Source organism: Pholcus phalangioides, unplaced genomic scaffold (assembly GCF_987345545.1).
Source record: "Pholcus phalangioides strain wild (caught in Gottingen) unplaced genomic scaffold, Ppha-v1.0 ptg000009l_1, whole genome shotgun sequence".
In the NCBI taxonomy this organism is placed as follows: Eukaryota; Metazoa; Arthropoda; class Arachnida; order Araneae; family Pholcidae; genus Pholcus; species Pholcus phalangioides.
This window is the reverse complement of record NW_028301602.1, coordinates 53,275,188-53,294,779: the sequence shown is the minus strand read 5'-3', so window position 1 is coordinate 53,294,779 and position 19,592 is coordinate 53,275,188. Positions and strand designations below refer to the sequence as shown.

Sequence of the window (19,592 nt, the reverse complement as noted above, 5' to 3'; positions counted from 1 at the left end):
CTTGGATCTTGAACGCGTCTGCTCGCCTGCTTTGGTGGTGTATAGCTCTCTCACCTAACCTGACGTTGCTACTAACCTTCACCGGTTACGTGGGCGCGTCCCCTCGTAGGGCTCCATGGTGGGCATGGTGGGTGAGAGTGGAACAATACCCATTCAAATATGGGAAAAACAAAAAATGCACCAAAACGTCAAAGAACTGCACTTAGTGAAACAATTGTCACAGAAACCGCTTCTTTAAATTTATCTACTGTCTCATTCTTCTTCTTGCACAGTTCTGATAACGATAAACAGCTGTCAAAAGTATCACCATTCTTGATAGATAAAGCTCTCTATGGCGCAATAGGCACATTAAAATCAGTGAAGGCTCTTCGTTCAGGAGACCTAATTGAAACTAACACACCCAAACAATCCGAACTCATTCAAAAGCTCACATCTCTTGGAAACATTCCCATAACAGAAAAAATCCGTCCCACGTTGAATTATTCACTTGGTGTCATTTCAGATACTAACTTAATTAACATGGCTAAAGAACTACTAACAGAAGAGCTGGCATCTCAAGGCGTAACATCTGCCAAGCATATCATGAGCCGCAAAAAAAAAAGATCGTAATCCAGCTCCATCACGTAATCTAATCCTGACATTCTCATCACCAACATTGCCGAAATATATCAATATTGTTTATTACAGCCTCAAAATCCGGCCATACATATCTAACTCTGTAAGAGGAGGACACAGTTGAAGAAACCAGTCCTAACAGCATGTATCGTGATGCCTGCGGCTGGTGTAGGTGCAAACATTGACACACTGCAGACAGTGAGCCGGAAATGTGGTCAGAAGACAGTAAGAGGTGTAGTCGATTCCGGGGCCCAGATCTCAGTCATTAGATCGGATTTGGTTGAGATCGATGACAGTGAAGGCAAGGGGAGAATGAGGATCAAGTCTGCATTTGGCGAAAGCAAGATAGCCCCTCTGAAAATATGTATGATGAAGATCAGCGACCACGGGTACGTGGCGATTACTTGTGCAGTGTCGAGTCGCTTGATAAATAAAATGTTATTTATGTTAATTATATATGTCCGACGGCATACGACGCACTCTTGGGAAATGTACTAGTTCTAAGTCCGATCAATGAGCCAAGCTATAAGGACGATGTGTGTACTTCATCTGCAGATTCCGGCAGATGAAGTATACATTGAGCTAAGATTATCTGAAATTGACATCTATAGCGACTCGATGTCAGCTTTAGAAAAATTGAAATCATTAAATAAGACATAATATTATCAAAAATATTAGACAACTGCAAGAAAAGATCAGAATAAGATTACATTGGGTAAAAGCCCATGTAGGCAACACTCGCAATAGCTTGTAGACAGATTGGCTAAAGAAAGTGCAACGTACACTACCATAGATATTCACTGTAAATATTCAAAGTTCCAGATACCAAACTTACTAAATCGTGACATGATCCAGTGGCAACACCTATGGGACAACTCTACTGAAGGTCGTGCTACATATTACTTATACCCGAAGGTAAGCTGTGGCAGGATTAAAGGCAACTTTTATGTTAACCAGATACTGACCGAACACGGCTCTTTTGGTTATTATCAAGGGTCGAGACACCCAAAAGATAACTTGTGTATTTTGTTGTGAAAGGTGTGCAAGAAGAAGACATTTACCTGTATGATTGCCGTTACTGGAAAAGGGAGAGACTATCATACCTCTGGATAGAAGAAATCTCGATATATTAACTCTTTCAAGAAACAAGGAAATTTATGAATTTTACATAAGTCATTAGAAAATCAATGGAGATGTACCTCGAATATTGGTGAGAAATAGTAGAGGTGGAGAAGAAAAAAAAAAAAAGAACTTGGCTATATTGCGAATAATGTGTGAATACTGAATTTTGTGACATTTTAAGTTTTATATTTTTAAGGTATCCCATATAAGATTATGGGCGTATATTTCATATTTATTTTTACAGATCGAATTCATTGTATTGTATAGTGTATAATCTTTCTTTTCTTTATAAAACCCCAAAAGAGCTGAGGGGATTATTATTATTATTTATTTTATTTTTATTTATTTTGCCTCGCGAACAGGCTGTTTGATTTAATGATGTTTATGAAACTGTCTAGAGTCTTATGTGATCTTTCATATTTTTAATATTGTTTCCGGCGATTTGTTGATAGGAAGCTCCAGGATATCTTGTTACAAATTAGTAGCAATTAAGATTCCTCTCGGGACTTTAAAATTTGATCTATATTTTGTCGAAGCCCTGATTTCCATGTTCCCCTATCCTTTTTGATATAATTTTACTTTTATTTTTTGTTTTTCAATTTATAATTGGAGAGGTGAACCGAAAGGGGGGAAGGAATGGAATAAATAAGTAGCTTAAATAACCCAAATATATATATATATATTTTTTTTTAGAGATATCTCTGAGAAAATTGGACTCTTTGTGCTGAGAGGGATTGATCTTGAAATGTTGAACTTCAGGACCCGCTGTATGCCTCTAAGGATGGGACAGCAATAATGATTGACAATCTGCCGATTCCGGTGCCAAGTGCGAACAGAAGGTCAAGTCCAACGACAGCAATAACAGCGATTTTGGCATACCTAACAAAGAACTTTAAGAGAGGATCATAACCCAAGTCGAGAGCTACTTCACCGACTTCAACATTATGAAGAACAAATTCCTGCTCGAACAAATTCGGAGGAACAAGGAGAGCTACATCAGTCTTAGGTTGATTTCATCCTTTAGGAAGGTCAAGACTGACCAAGGACTGGAGGGTCGTCCGGTACTGTCTCTCAAACACACTCCAAGTCAACAGAAAAGGTGCTAAAGTGTGCCAGATCGTGCCCATACCGGCGTTCGAGGAGACCAGATGTGCTAAAATGAACCTGGTCTGTGACATGCCGTCTGAGAAAGTGACACCAGAGTCTGTGTTCTGTGTCATAGTTTATATCAGAGCACAGCAGAATTGTCGACGTGACAGTCGTCAATCGAAGATCTATGATACCAGATGTCTGTACGAAGCGCTGCCTCTACGTCAACGGAGACACGGTGAAGAAAATGTTTGCCCTCGTTGAGTACAAGACCAACGAATCCACCCAGAGAGCGATTGCTGCAGAAGGCTGCGACGTCGCCAAAGACAGCGTTAAGGTAGCACCTCTCCTATCAGACGTGTACAAGACCAATCGGGACAACTCCGTGTCTGAGGGCAAGGCCTCACAGCTGAAGATGAACTCAAAGTGATACGACGATGGACATCCTGTTAGCAGGAAAAAATCGGCATCGAAACGATTCCAGTATAGGTAGGAAATGTCCAAGTGATCGGACTAGTGGTTGTTTTTGTGTTCATTTGCCAAGAGAATCAACAGAGCTCTGAACCGGCAGCCAAAGACCGAGAAAGCCAGAAGCCTACCGGCTAAGTTTTCGACCACCAACGACGGTGTGCCCAAGAATTAGGGCAGGTCATCATTCGCTTATACCAGTGGCGACCACCACCCCATGAACTTTTGGGTGATTAAACATTATTTGCTGTTCAAGGGTGATATGGCCACCTCCACAGCAGCTGCTGCTGCACGCCTACCGGATAGCGTCATGTGTCTGCCCAGGGGACCTGAGTTGATATACAAGATAATGCCGACGCCCTGTCACGGTTGCCGTTAAGAAACTGAGTTATGCTCTTGAAGCATCATCATTTAAAAAATAATGGATGTGCTTTTCAATGATGGGACGAGTAAGGTTCAGGAGAAAAGAGTGGAAAGAAGGCCTGGGAGAAACAGGAGTCGCGAGAGAAAGGAAAGAGAATGGATTGAGAAATTTAAAAAAGTGGGATAGTGTGAAAGTTTGTACTGAAGAGACATGACGGTTTCATTGGGGGATGTGGGATAACAACAAAAGAAAAAGTGTTTTTCTTTTGGGAGTCTAGAACCCAGTTATTTTGTCCCCGAATCGTAGTAGAAATACAGCCGAGGACCTACTCCCGATAAGAAGAAGACGGGGGAAAGTTTACTTCTCAAAACATCTAATCACGCTCCAATAGTTCGTAAATCATATGCCAATATGATATCTCAATCACCAACTAACAAGACCAATAATGTCATCAAAGTTTTTGTAACAACTCAGACCAAACTAATAGCTAACACATCTACTCAAACTTCATCCAATCAACCGTGCAATAGTTGTGGCTGCTGTTGCTCTGCTGGATTCTGGAGGGAGTCTACCTCCGAAGAAGAAACAGTGGGAAAAGTTATGGCATACTATCCCCACATGTACTAAACCCAAAATCAATTCTGCTAATAAATCAAAAAAAGAAACAATTCAAGACGGGGTATTCCAAAAAAGTCGTACAGAGAGGAGCACTGAAATATCCCACAGTTAAAAATGTGTCGCTAATTGATGATACATTGATTGGTGACATGAATCTTGACAATCCCGCAGAATCAGTACTACTCGCTGCAAGATTGTCCGCAATAAATTCGAAGATCGATTCTTAGATCGAATTATAAAGATCTCAAGGATTTGATCAATTGCTATCATCCTGTTTGCGTCTCACTCCAGGAAACTTTCATGAAGCCCTCTGAGACATGGAACATCAGGCGACATTCTCTGTTCCGTATTGATTACAATGACGGAAGTATGCGACATCCCTGCATAACGACCCAGGATTCTGATCTGGCGAAATCGGTGCAATCGATACACAGTAAGAGAGAGACAAATGATTTCAAGAGAATTTCCAGGTTTTAACATAAGTAAATTTATTAACACTTTTAACAATTACGTAGGTTACGATTAACAAAATTATCACAAAATTATTTCTACAATTCATACCAATCCCCATGTGAGTCAGTTGACTCATCAATATAGTCCAGCGACAGAAGTTTGACGATTTTTCTTGAATTACACAAGCCGTGACATCATTGACCTTGACTGGAGCGAGCAAAGGTTACGACTCGAGGCGAGGCTCCACGTGGCAGTGAGAACTGCAGGCTCAACAGCTACAGCTGAGGTGATGATCGGGCAGCCAGGATCGGAAGCTATGATCGACGCCAAGCCAAACGACGGGCGAACAATGACAGGATCCGGGACGACGGTGGTGACAACGGATGACTAGAGAGGAAGCATGATGAGATCCGGAACCAGCCTGCGATGTGCCGAGCACCAGTGCGATGAGCTATTTTATACTGTAGACAATTCACCAAAAGGCAATTACCTTCACTTTAAGTGATGTATACTGAGCTGAAAGCGGAATTGAAAGTGAGAGCAAGCTAGACAATCGTGACTCTGGATATTTTATATATAAAAAAGAAGTGCGGTACGATCCAACTCCAGGGACCAACCATCTCAAAAAATATACATCTGAGTACAACCAATAGGAAAATATAACATCGAATTTGCATAAAGAAATGACAATATATTTTTATAAAAACTTTCACAAAACAAAATTGGCAACAACAATAAATGAAAATGGCGATGTGATCAGGATCGCACATTTTTTTGGACTATGAACATATGAAAATACAGAGTAATTTAATCAACCGTGAACTCAAAGGTAAGACAACTTGTATATAAAAATGACTAGAATAGGACTATTTTCTGCCGGGGTCTGTGGGTATTGTTACAAATAGAGCTTTCCGCAGTGTTGCTCTGCTGGTTCCACATCACTTGTCGCACATTTTAATGCTGCGAACGAACCTGCAAACCATTGCGATGGAAATCTCTACAGGCTTAAGAATTACCATATGTTCTATTTATTTGCCACCAAATGACACCATCTTATAGAGAGATCTATTGATAGCAGAAGATCTGATTGATCAATTACTTCCACCATTTTTTCTTGGAGACTTCAATGCATATAATATGATTTGGGGTTCTAATAGCAACACCCCTTGTGGGGAAATGGTGGAATGGCTGTTAGACAACATGGACCTCGCCATCATGAATGATGGCTGTTCTACTCGTTTCCATGCCCCAAACAATAGTTTCACTGCAGTTGATCTGATTTTATGTTCACCTACACTCTTGCCCAACTGGTTCTGGTCGGTTGATCCGGACCTCCACAGGAGCAATCATTTCCCTCTAGTGGTTAAGTGCCTTGATCGCCACCATACCATACGCATGGGACCTCCCCGGTGGAAACTTGTGGCATTTTGATGGAATGAGTTCAGGGTCAAGGCAGAAATCACAGGATATGGATTCACAACCTGATGTTGACCATTCTGTCGACCTTGTGACCAGTTGTATAATCTTGGTAGCCAGTGAAACAATACCCAAAGTCTCCTCGAAACTTCCTAAATTTCCTAAACCCTAGTGGAACCACAAATTTAATATTACAATTAAAGCATGGAGTAGGTTCTGGCAGTATCCTACCTATGACAACAAGGTGGCATTTTTTAAAACAAAGGCAATAGCAAGAAGAACCAGGCGCCAGGCTCAACGCGAGTCCTGGCAAAAGTTTACCACAGGGATCAATTCATCAACTTCATCCAAAATCATTTGGGACCAGATCCAAAAAATCAATGGTCATTATCAGTCTCATCCCATCACCATTTTAAATACCAATGGCACTATCATCAGCGATGTGAGGGATATTGTTAAGCTAACTCCCATTGTCTGTTACTATCGCACTTTACGTGGATGATCGGTTAATGTAATATATATATCAATCAGTGAATATGAGGGCAGCCAAGAGACAATTACAAACCGCACTCAACAAGATCAGCAAGTAGGCTCATGATAATGGGGCTTCTCTTTCTCTGCCGACAAAACTGTTTCTATGCACTTTTGTCAGCGTCGAGACCTTCATGATGACCCACAATTGTTTCTAAACAGTAGTCAAATACCTATTGTAGAGAACACTAAATTCACATCACATTTGACAAGAAACTCACTTTCAAACATCATATTGCCCAGCTAAGAGTTTGTTGCATGAAGATGGTGAACCTCTTAAAGGTGGTGAACCTCTTAAAGGTCATCTCTTCTACATCGTGGGGAGCAGACCGTAAATCGCTCCTTTACTTATATAAAGCTTTTGTAAGATCGAAACTCGACTATGATTCCATTGTATACAAGTCAGCACCTTGGAGCTATCTAAGTGTGCTCGACCCAGTTCATCTCGCTCTCCACATTTGCTCTGGAGAGCTTTCCAGACGTCTCCTATGGAGAGCCTGTATGTTGAATGCAACGAGCCATCTATTACAACAAGTGTGTAACTTCATGTGTTCCATCCTATGGTCTTCGTATGAGGGCATTCATAGAAGAATTGCAATTAGACATAAGTCGCATGGCGCCAGTTGCTCGGCAACTGGCACCGTTCTCAAAGAATATTTTCAATGAAATAAATTTAAAATTAATTGTAATTTTTTTTTACAAAATCATTAAATATTATGAATTTCGAATTGGGTTTATTTATATTTTATGTTTCTTCAAATGTAGGAAAATTTGATTCAGCTGATAAACAGCAAAAACGGCGTATTAATAACTTCATATAATGGATTGGTTCATTATCAGGAGAGTCTTTTAAACCATGAATGGCATTATATAATTCTTGATGAAGGACATAAAATTCGTAATCCAGATGCTCAGGCTACATTAACTGCAAAGCAGGTATGATTGCCTTATTTACTTCGAGAAACATTTTGATTTATTTGCATTTTAGGATAATATTTTGAATTCAAATTATTTTCTGCTAATATGTTTTATTTATTTATTACTATTTAATGGTGCTGCATATGTGTAGATTTACTGTGTTTTCCCGAATTAGAGGACAGCTGTAATATAATTTGATAGGAGCATTTAAATGAGCAGTTACAGTTTGAATCACGCCAGTGCTGCTGTCTGTAAAACATCAATAGCTATTTCCCCCACTTGTGTGCCTTCTTTCAACAGCTTTTAACCTCTTTTTTTTTTTCTTTACCACTGAACTCTATCGCATGCCTCCAGTGGTGTCTTTTTTCAGTCTACACCTATACGGCAAAATTTTTCAATTCAAATGATGTTGCAGGGACACCGGAAGTCAAGCATGATTGGTATTGCTCGCTCCGTCCACCTAACTTCGGTTTCGATATATGGTGTGACCATGCATACCGCTTTCAACAAAAATGTCCCGTTTTATGGGCTTTTTTTGTCAAATTCAAATTCCACATTTTTTTCGCCATTCATCGCTCATATATCTCTTAGGTTCCAAAGAAAATTGGAGTTCTCCGTCTGAACAATTTATTCGTGGAATCCCCACCCTAAAGCAGGGCACCTAGGCTGGGATCTTAGACGGGCCGCAGAGTAGACTTCTTACTATAGTGACAGAGCGGGGGTCATGTCTGTGTTCGGGGCCCTCTATAGTGAATTGATGCAAATTAGCAGCCTCTGAATCCCAACCAAGGCCGTATTCTTAACACCAGGGACGTCGGGAGCATTTTGAACTTGTGGATTCTTGTCTTGTTCTTATAGAGGAAATTTTGATTTCTGAATAAGTTCGGGGGTGGAGGGTTGCTTGGACCTATGTCACAATGTCACAAACTACCGCAGATGATCGAGCACTTACAGAACCCCCCCCCCCCAATTCTGACGGATCTGTTTAATATGGCTTTGACCCCCCCCCCCCCCCCCCGCAACCAATCAAGAGTTCCATGTCAACCAACACTGACAGTAATATTCACGGTCTTCCGAATATGTCGCATCGTCACACTTTTTACAGGCCCTTTTGTAGGGAATTTAATAGCATGAAAAAACAAAAAATAATGATTAAAAAATGTCCCGGGTCCCAGGACAACGGATCAGACAGGTGCACCCTTGTGGGAGCCACTGCTGGATTAAAATAAACACAAAATATTGTTTAAATGACAGAAGTTTGTTTTTCCAGTGTTATTCATACAAATAAAATTGTAAGAACTCATTTAGATAAAAGTGAAGCAGAATCTACTTCATCAATGTGTCACTACGAAATTCTTTGAGGCAACAAATATTATGTAATTGTACTTTTTTTGCTCAGAATAATGATGTTTCATCATTCCAATACTGCAAATTTGAGACCACTTTTAGGATCGGCAAATAAGAAATGGTCGCATTCCTTATATGCAATTGATCATCCAACAGAGATGAAAAAAATTTGCCACGCACATTTGACATGGGAAGTTCTTGGACAAAAGTATATGGCTGGCTGTGCAGCAGTAGAAACGAGTTTTTTTTCCCTCATGTGGCAAATACTGTATACATACTCAAAATAATAGCAAGGGACTTGAACCACTGGCAATTCAGTCATTGTATGCTTTTATCAGCGGCTCCCTTTTCATTAAGTAAAGAAAAGGCGGACAGATCCAATTATTGTCAACTGAATGCACGTGTTCAGTATGTACAGTCTGCAAAAAACTATTTTTTTTTATCGTATAGAAACGTTTGGTTTCGGAAAAAAAACCGGTAAGTTGCTAACAATATACAACGAAATTCTAGTAATTTGGAGGGCCATGTTGCCCTCGGCATCGCGTTGAGGACCACCGAGAATTTCAACAGGAAGCAAATCACAGGAGGGAGTGTTGAATACATGAAATGGCGGGAAGATGACAATGCATTTGGTCAGGGAGGTATTCATTTTAAGCACAATTCGGTTTTGTGAACCTTGGGGATAAACGACGCAGACCCCAGCAAGCGCCTGACGTTCATGGCCCCACAAGGGTGGGGCTGACAAGGCTCCAGCCCTAAGACAATTCGCATCATTTTTTTGTTTTTTCACTTTATAAATTCACCATAATGGGTTTGCAAAAGATCCCAGTTTAGGGGCTCTGCTCTAGGATGTGAAGGCCATGAGTGTTCAATGTTTGCGGAAACAATTACAAATATATGCTTATAACAAATTTTTATTTCTGTATGTCGTGGTGATCTGCTCCTTGGAACAAACCGCTTTTCCAAGTCCGATGCCATTTCAACATCAGTCAGACCTTGGTATAACATCACACCTGAGTACTGAATAAATATGACTTCATTAACGGGGTGATTTAATAACGAGTAAACGTTTTGCCAGTTAAGCTAGCAGGATTTTAAGAAACTGACATTATAGGCTTGTTGATGGTAACAGTGGTCAAGGTTATACCGAGGTATCAATGATTTCCAGAGAATGAGCCACGTGGCTCTCCCATGAAGGAATGTCCCCCCAGTGCTCCTGGCTGGAGTCTCGGGAGGAATTTTTTTCTGATTTTTGCCATATAAATTTACAACGGATGGGGAGGGGGGATTGGGAAATCCTGTCCTGGTACCCACAAAACATATCAAATCTCAATCCAGAAGCCTTGTTCGATGATGTGGGGGGAGGGCATTGCTGAGAGATACTTAGCAGATAAATTATACTGAATGTACACTATACTGTACTGTATTTTTATAGGGCTGTGATTCCCAATCTGTTTGTTGCAGCACTTTCTGGATGCTGCTGACAGGGTTTTAACTAAGAGTGTAGATAATTGTTGTTGAGTGTGGAGGGGGGTGGGGGGAAGGGAAACAAATTTAGTTTTACATCATCTCCACAGTGATCACCTCTGAAATCGATAACTTTGAAAAATAGTTTTTGTTTCCCCTAAAAATTGCTGCTCAGGGAAATTTTTTTTTTTTTATGAAAACATCACAGCGTTTTACACGCCGCACGTTATTTTTCTGCAATGACTGATTCAAATAAAACTTAATTTCTTTCAAATTAATTCCCTGGACCGACAGAGCCATTTGAGGCCCCCCCCCAATAAATTTTGTGAGGGGGCTGAGCCCCTCCCCAATAATTTCTGAAAAAACAATGCAATACACCCTCTCTCCTGCGTACGCACTTGAGCCTCAAATATACGGAATGAGTAGCAACTTTCAGCCCCCCAATGTTTTCTTCATGTGGTACCATGTCCCCCCCCCCCAACATTGGTGGGGCTGACAGGGCTCCAGCCCAATGGTCCAGAAAGATTCTTGTCATTTTTTCATTTTTCACGCTGTAAATTTACTATGTAGAGGCCCGTGAAAAGTCTGGCTAGGGGCCCGCCAAGATTCCAGCCTAGGCGCCCTACTACAGGATGTGAGGGCCAACTTTGGAAAAAAGTAAAATCAAGAAAAGTAAATCAAGTAAATCAAAAGTAAATCAAGTCATTCACTAACTTTACCTGAATATTGTCAAGTCAAAGAAATTAAGAAAATAATGTCCTTTTGTTTTGTACCCACTTGCTAAGTTGTATAATCTCATACATACACTCATTGCCATAAAAATTTGCGCACCCAGAAATAATTGTGGGATCGAAACGAAAGTTGGCCTGAAGGTACATACGGGCAGATATGCAAATGATTAGAAATGCAGCGTGATTGCGCACTGCGTAATGCCACTAGAGGGCGTTAAACTTCGTTCTCCTTGTAGTATAAAACAGGTAAGCAGAGCTTGCTGGAGTGTATTTAATCGTTTGCAAAGGAAATGCTGAGGTAGACATGCTGTTACGCCGCCGCCGAAGACCATATGAGCAGGTGTCAGAGTTCGATAGGGGAAGAATCATCGGGATGATGAAAGCTGGGTGGTCAGCTCGGCGAGTAGCTCGTCAACTAGGCCATTCTGATTTCTCTGTGAGGAGGTGTTGGGGCCAGTGGGCAGAAGAGACGTCATTTACACGGCGACCAGGTTCAGGACGCCCTCGACAGACCAGTCGTCGAGAAGACTGTCACATCATCCGAAACGCACGCGTAGAGCCAACTTCCTCATTGGCCGCTATCCAGACACAGGCAGTAGCTTCACTACGGGCCCCTGTGTCTTCCCGAACCATCGCAAGGCGCCTGGCTGAAGGACATCTGGTATCGCGGCGCCCATTACGTGTGCTGCCAATGACACGCAACCACCAACGCCTCCGTTTTGAGTGGTGTCGAGCACGACGGGATTGGACTGCAACGGAATGGAACCAGGTCGTCTTCAGCAACGAATCAAGATTCAACTTGAGCAGTGATGATAATCGTGTTCGTGTGGAGAGGCCCCGTGGTGAACGCTTCAATCCTGCCTTCGCTTTACAGCGACACACCGCTCCCACAGCTGGTGTCATGGTATGGGGTGCCATTGCTTACGATACACGGTCACCCCTAATATTGATCCATGGCACAATGACAGCCCAGCGGTACGTCCATAACATCCTTCAGCCACATATGTTGCCACTTATGGCAGAGCTCCCAGGAGCCATTTTTCAACAACACAATGCTAGGCCACACACAGCAAGGATGTCACAAGACTGCCTCCACCACATTACTACCCTTCCCTGGCCTGCTCTATCCCCAGATTTGTCACCAATCGAGTATATCTGGGATCATTTGGGACAGCAAGTTGGACACCCTACAAGGTTGGTCGAACTAGAGGCACATTTACAGCAACTGTGGAACGAGATGTCTCAGGACATCATACGGAACTTGTATGCCTCAATGCCCGCTCATATCGCATCGTGCATTCACGCTAGAGGGGGTCCAACAGAGTACTAAAACTTCTGTTCATCTGTACTTTTTTCTGCAATAAATTATCCTTTTTCTTGGATTTTCTAATCACTTACTTATATCAACGTAGTACTTACATGTGTAAAATTTCGTTTCATTTTGACGACTTCTTCTGGGTGCGCAAATTTTTATGGCAATGGATGTATTTAAATAATTTTTTGTTCAAAATTATAGTCGGCGCAGTATTATTTTTCTCAAGTGTTTATTGATACACCAGGGCACTGAATTCGTGGTAATAAGAGTGAACATTTTTAATTTTTATTATAGAAAGTAGCAGAATATGGTGACCCATGATTTGTCCCCAAGAGGATCAAAAATTTAAAATATTTTTGTACAAAAATCTGAATATCAAAAGAAACTTCTTTTACATGTTGTTTAATCAATTTTTATACTAAAAATACATTACTTTTGACCATTAGTAACACAAAATTTCTCTAGAAGATTTCTTGTGTGCTCTTTCCTAAAGTCTGTGTGCATCCCCTTAAAGTCGGTCCTGCATAAGCCTCTGGTATAATAATGTTTATGAAAATAAAATCGACATAAAGCAGTAGTGTTTTTGAGAACAAATAGCAAAGATTATCTGCTTAGTACGCTGAAGGGCAGAGCATGTTTCTCATAAATTCAGGCCCTACTCAAAAATGAATTTTTTTCTCCCCATCCCTTTATACAATGTTCTTTGAGACAACTTTTCTCTATTTGCAAGCACACTGCCTGTATCTATCATCAAAAAGGGAGCACCCGTACAGCAAGTTTGGCAAACAAATTCGTGAAACCAGGATGATTTTAATCATTGCATGCCATTTTCACAAAGTATTCAAATTGGGATGTTAATCACAAGTGCTCTTGTTATGCATAAAATTGGACACGAGTACTAATCACTCCAGGTATTTCAAGAAGTGCCACGGTGCTCATGAGCAACAGATTTGTTACGCTGTTGGAGTTCTGTAATTATAATTACCGTTACTTTGAATTTGTCAATAATATCCCGTAATACACAACGTGATCTGAAATCTTCAAAAATATTTAAGTTAGTTAGCATCATGAAAATTTTAAAAATATATGAAAACGAGACATTCTTCATGAAAAGTAAAAAGAAACTTACACAAAAATCTACAACTGATGGAACAGAAGAAAGAAGAATGGCTCTTAAACAAAATAGCTCCTTTCATCAAGTTTAAGTCATGCCTTAGTGATTATGTCATGTTTGATGACACATGTGCCAGTGCAAAGTGGATTGTCACAGAAAAAAACACACTAGTGTAGACATAGCTATTGACACAATTCCACACTTTCTTACCTTTTTCAATGTGTGACCAGTCTTATTACATCTTTCTCTTTTTTCCCCTACACATAGAAAGAGAAAAAAACTATGTACATTACTGTAAGCATGAAATGCATGTATCTTTACATAATTTCGAGGAAACACATCATAGGTCTAGCTTTTTCTTTTTACTGTTCCTCCACTATGAATGTTATGATGCGCTATAGCGCATCAAATACCCCGGATTTCTGAAAAGGACACGTAAAAATTTGGTTCACGCATCCCCTGAGACACGTTCTCTCCTAGTTCCAAAAGAAGAAAAAGTGAAAAACCTCCCCAACCTTTTCGCTTTTTCTTTCTGTTATTTATCATGATCGTGTCACCTTGAAAAAGTAGTTATACTACTTTGAAGTACAAGTGAAGCATTTTACTGTATTGCATTGATATGCACGCTGTGCAACGACCCAGGTTCTGATCCATGGTCTGGAAAATTCACAGACCAATAATTCACCGCCAACAGTTCGATGTGAGTCGGTTAGCGTGGGAGTGAGCAATTGAGTTACTGAGTCAGTGAGAGAGGAGTGAGTGGGTGACCTAATGAGTATGTGAGTGAGTAAGTGACCTAGTAATTGAATGAGTGAGTGAATGACCTAGTGAGTATGTGAGTGAGTGAATAACCTAGTTAGTATGTGAGTGAATGACCTAGTTAGTATGTGAGTGAATGACCTAGTTAGTATGTGAGAGAGTGACCTAGTAAGTATGTGGGAGTGAGTGAATTAGTTAGTTTTAACCTAGTAGTGTCACAAATGATTGAAAAATTGATTGTTGTATGTTGTATATATTACAGTATCGACCTAATGGCATATTTATAGCTTCAGCGGTTTTGGCTCTGCGTGATTTCAGCATATGACCCCCTCCATTATTGAACCCCCCCCCTAGGAGTAGAATATGGAAAAACCTTTCTTAGTGAGTCTTCATGTTGTGAAACAAAAGTATTCACAAAATTTGATATTTATAGCTTCAGCGGTTTTGGCTCAGCGATGATGAATAAGTCAGGACAGGTTATTTTATATACAGTATATAGATGTAGACACGCACTAAAACAGGATTTCTGAAAGTTCGTCACCCATGGGGATCATGAGGTGTTGGTGGTATAGGGGGAATCATTGCTGAGTAAATCTGAGATTGCAGAATCCACACCAATGAAGTCGCTGGTAACAGCTAGTTCATCATAAAAAAATAATCAATTGGTTACTGATGATCGATCAACGTTTTTTATCGAAGTGATAACAGCAGATGATTTTAAGCATTTTATTAAGTTAATTCATTGTATATCCATTTATTTTATTATCTTATAATTCTCTGTTATTATTCCTTTTAACTGTTCGTTAGAAGATTCTTAGTAAAATATAGAGTAAATGGAATTATTGAATATATTCTCTTGTGCAACAGCAATTTGTAATTTCTTCCGTATCATCTCAATTTCTTCTAATTAAGACATTATTAAAACTTTCCGCAATATCTTTAGGGTCACTCACTCATTAGATCATTCACTCATCCACTCATTAGATCATTCACTCATCCACTCATTAGATCATTCACTCATCCACTCATTAGATCATTCACTCATCCACTCATTAGATCATTCACTCATCCACTCATTAGATCATTCACTCATCCACTCATTAGATCATTCACTCATCCACTCATTAGATCATTCACTCATCCACTCACTAGATCACTCATCCACTCAGTATCTCACTCACTGGGTTACTCACTTACTCATTCACTCACTCACTCAGTAGCTCACTCATGGATTCAGTAGCTCACTCACTCACTCATGGACTCAATAGCTCAATCCTCGCTTTCTGACTCGCATCAAACTGTTGTCTGTGAAATGTTAGTCTGTTAATTTTCCGGTGGTGAATTTTCCTAGCGATGAATTTTTCTAGCTGTGAATTTTCCGTAAACCGTTCTGATCTGTAGAATTTGATACAATTGGTACACAATGAGAGAGAGAGACAAATAAATCGAGAGAAATTTTAAGTTTAATCATAAAATTAGTTTTTTAACAAATTTAAATAAGTTATTCAAATAATTAAACAAATCAACTGTAAAAGAATTTCAAGATTTCATACCTGTCCCCATATGTAAGTCCAATATATTATCATACCCAAAGACGTGGTTGAAACCGGTTGATTGTGTTCCAACTATATGTTGAGCTTGAAAGGCACGAGTGAGGTAGCGATCTGATGACGAAGATCCATGTACCAGTAAGGCATGGCAGAACAGGAAGCCAGTAAGCCTAATGGAAGGGCATGGGTAGTGACCAGTAACAAACGAGATGATGGTTGATTAGGACCAAGACTGTGTGTCTGGCAACAGGCAAGGCGATGGCAAGTATAACCAAGATTCAGTATGACGATTGACATTGGACAGGAAAGTGAATTACTAGTACCATGGCGGGATGATCTTGAGTAGATATACAATACTCTGGAACCAGCCGGGGGCGTGCACAGCACTATTCAACTTGTAACTATGAAGTCAGTATACTGCTGGAAGGAAGGATGAACGACTCACCAAGAGCCAACCATTTAACACTTTAGCTTAGATGGAAAACGAATGAACGTGTCTTGAAGGAAGTATGGTACAACCCAACTCCAGGGACCAACCATCTCAGAGAAAGTTTGTCAGAACATGACCAATAGAAAATAGTATAACAAATTTGCATAAACAATGATATCATCACATATTTTCATCTAACCGTGCACGGTTATGAGAGGTAAGAAGACAATATAAGAATTTCTGTTATTAAATTACAAATATATAACATGTTTCAAAACTGAAAAATAGAGGTGGGTCTGGCATATTCCTCAGGGGTTCCCCAACTATTAGTACAACTGATTGTTGATTTTCCCCTATTTTGCTACATACTGCTGCAAAAATGCAGAAATTCTTCAATTCTGTGCCATCTTGCACCACAAACAAAATTTTCCCTTGGGAAACTTTGAAGTAGCGTCACGATAGAAGCGGACTTTTCGACAACTCCATTTGCCCTCCTCACAATTGTATTTCTTGCGGGTCGTAAATGGAATTAGCTTGAGGCTCTCCCCTTGATTTGGCGCCTAAGCTTCCGACAAAATATAAAATGGGGGTCAAACTAAGAGAATTACCGCTTATCCACAGAATAACAACAAAACTACAAAAACCCTCCAATCTCTGTTTTCAGCTATTTTTTCAAAAAACAAAAATGCGCTCCTTTGATTTATTCTCACAAAAAATTCAATCTGAGTAAATCTGTTTTCACTCCCTATTTTTAACTGATTTGTGATTGCTCCATGTATTTTATTTTCCAGTATCTGTAACAGATTTTCAGTCTCTCGTTTTACTTCCAAGTTTTCTATTATTCATTTACTATTTTTCTTGTTATGTCATTTCCTTTTACACTATTCACCAGCATGTCTAGTGTTCAATGGAAAATGGTTTCCAGCTGCACATTAATTAAAATTACTTTGTCTAGACCATGGTCATGTTTGGTTTGAAAGGTATTTGATGAAAGATTCCAGCCAAGCTTATTTAGACAGACAAGCAAAGGTCAACAAAAATTCACAAAACTTTTCTTTGGGTATGTGGTAGACACTCTGAAAATGATATGGTAACAAGCTATCATCCCTCACAGATAGTGACCATTTTTGTTTCATCATTATCATATTCTGCATACCAAGGCTAATTGTATTGGGATCTACAGTTTATTGCCAATTCCAAAACAGACACAGTTCCAAAGGATGGTAATCGCCCCTTCCAAGATCTGAATACTATGAGAAACATTGGTCTGTATCATAAAATGCGAGATCATCTAACAAACCTATGAAATGAATTTCCCTGGACCTATCCTTTTTCTAACAGTCATCCCAAGCAGGCTACAGTACTTTTAGATAGAGCAATTACACAGACAGCCAGGGGCTTCTACATCTGGGAATGTGGTTTGCCCTGGTCATTATTTTCTATGGACACCCAGGTCACAATATATCACGGGTCCCTTTATTAAAAAAATATATAATAGCCCCTGTGCAATCATGTGTAGGAACAAGGAAGGCTCGAAACAAAATTCTCACCTGTGCAAGACATCATTTTGGTGCCTCTAGCATAAGCCGCATGAGTAAAATTATTTCGGGGAAACTCACAGATGGTGAGAGATTAGGGGTGAAGCTAGAGTCACTGTTGGCTTTTTTTCTCCCCTTACATGGTTGTGGATGGGGAGTGACCATATGTCCTGCATTGCCCTGTATTTTTAGGGCAATTATGTTTTCTTTCTCTCTCCTGACTTTTTTGAGAAAAATGCCCCAGTTTTTTCCCTTTTTAGTTCAAGTTTTCTTGAATTTGTTATTTAATCAAAAATATTGATAAGAGTAATTTTCATTGGATTTATATATTTATATTCATTTTTAGATATAATGTTATCATATTCACATTTCGCTTGAGGGGGGGGGGTGATCAGGGTGACCAACCCCCACCCCATAGGTCCACTTGTGAGAGATAACATAGACAGTTCGGTCATTACAGCTCTTATCCTAGGCTTTTTATTCACTTCATAAACTTACACATATTTATTGTGTACTATCTGAGTGTTGTTCCAGCTAGATGAAATGAATCAAATTACAAGGGTTTCTGCTAATTATTCCTTCCAAAACAATCAGTTTGAAATTTTCAGAAAATATTTTCATCTTCATTCTTGATTTGGAAGATAGAACGCAACACTTGAACACATAACAAGCACAACACTTCCATGAATTATCTCTTCGTTCTTTTGAAACCAACCATGACCAAAGTATAATTTTAATTAATGCTCATCTTTTTTTTCTAACCGAGCACAACTCAGGTCTATCACCATCTATGGGCGATTTACTACCCGGTGAGTTGCGCCGGAAGCGTAACTGTGTGTGTGTACCGAATGAATGAACGCCAGAACTTTGCCACTGAACTTATCCCGTTGCCGAGATCTCTTCCAGCCCAGCTTCGTGGCAGAGTCTGGAACACTTTATTTAGTGTCAAAAAAAAAAACCATATAAACTTTTTTACAACATATTTTCCCCGGACAATTGGGTACTGTCGCGATTAACAAATTTTGTGGTGATTACAGTCGAGATGGGATTAGGAGTTGGAGAAGTTTCAGGGTTTAGTTAAGATGAATGTACACATATTAGGATGGAGGTATGTTTTAAAAGCAATTAAGCGCCCCCCCCCCCCTCCTCCATGCCATCTCATCTGTTATCTTACACTTGCCATATTATATACACAGGGTACAAAAAGAAAAAGAAATGGGAATCTTATTGTGAAATAATATATATTTATAGCAGAGAGCAACAGTCCTACAACGATAAATCATTCAATCATAACACTTCACTCATAGTTAGAAAAACTGGTGGCAGATGGCAGCACTACACATAACAAGCATTACAGAGAAACAAAAACACTTCACGTCAGGTTTCACTACACGTACACGCACATTCCCGCATGTACCGATTCGTTGGGGGTTCCGCGGGGGGGAGGGGGTGCGGGCGGGGTGCATGTGTGGTGTAGCAGTAGTAGGTAGGGCCTCCAAAAAAAAAATGGCTCGGAGATCCATGATGATCCAAGTCAGCCACCTTGTTGGGCAGTTTGCCTGTTGTGGCGTTGTATTTGTATTTATATATCCATCGGAGCGAGTCATCTCGCTTAACACCTTATTGGTGAGCAACATGAATCCGACAATATGAGTATGCACGTATGTTGTGGACATGAAATGCGTGGACAACTTGACTGGAGGAAAGAGAAATACACACATTTATATACATATATATAACTGCCAGG

At 40.0% G+C, this 19,592-nt stretch overlaps 1 protein-coding gene across 1 annotated transcript in view; it reads left to right on the top strand.

Moving 5' to 3' along the window:
• Positions 1-19,592, top strand: part of LOC149083293 (DNA excision repair protein ERCC-6-like) — a 435,993-nt gene that overhangs the window by 129,502 nt on the left and 286,899 nt on the right. The window contains exon 11 of the mRNA XM_089236536.1: positions 7,442-7,612. Coding sequence (XP_089092662.1) covers positions 7,442-7,612 — 171 coding nt within the window. The remainder of the gene's footprint in view (positions 1-7,441; positions 7,613-19,592) is intronic.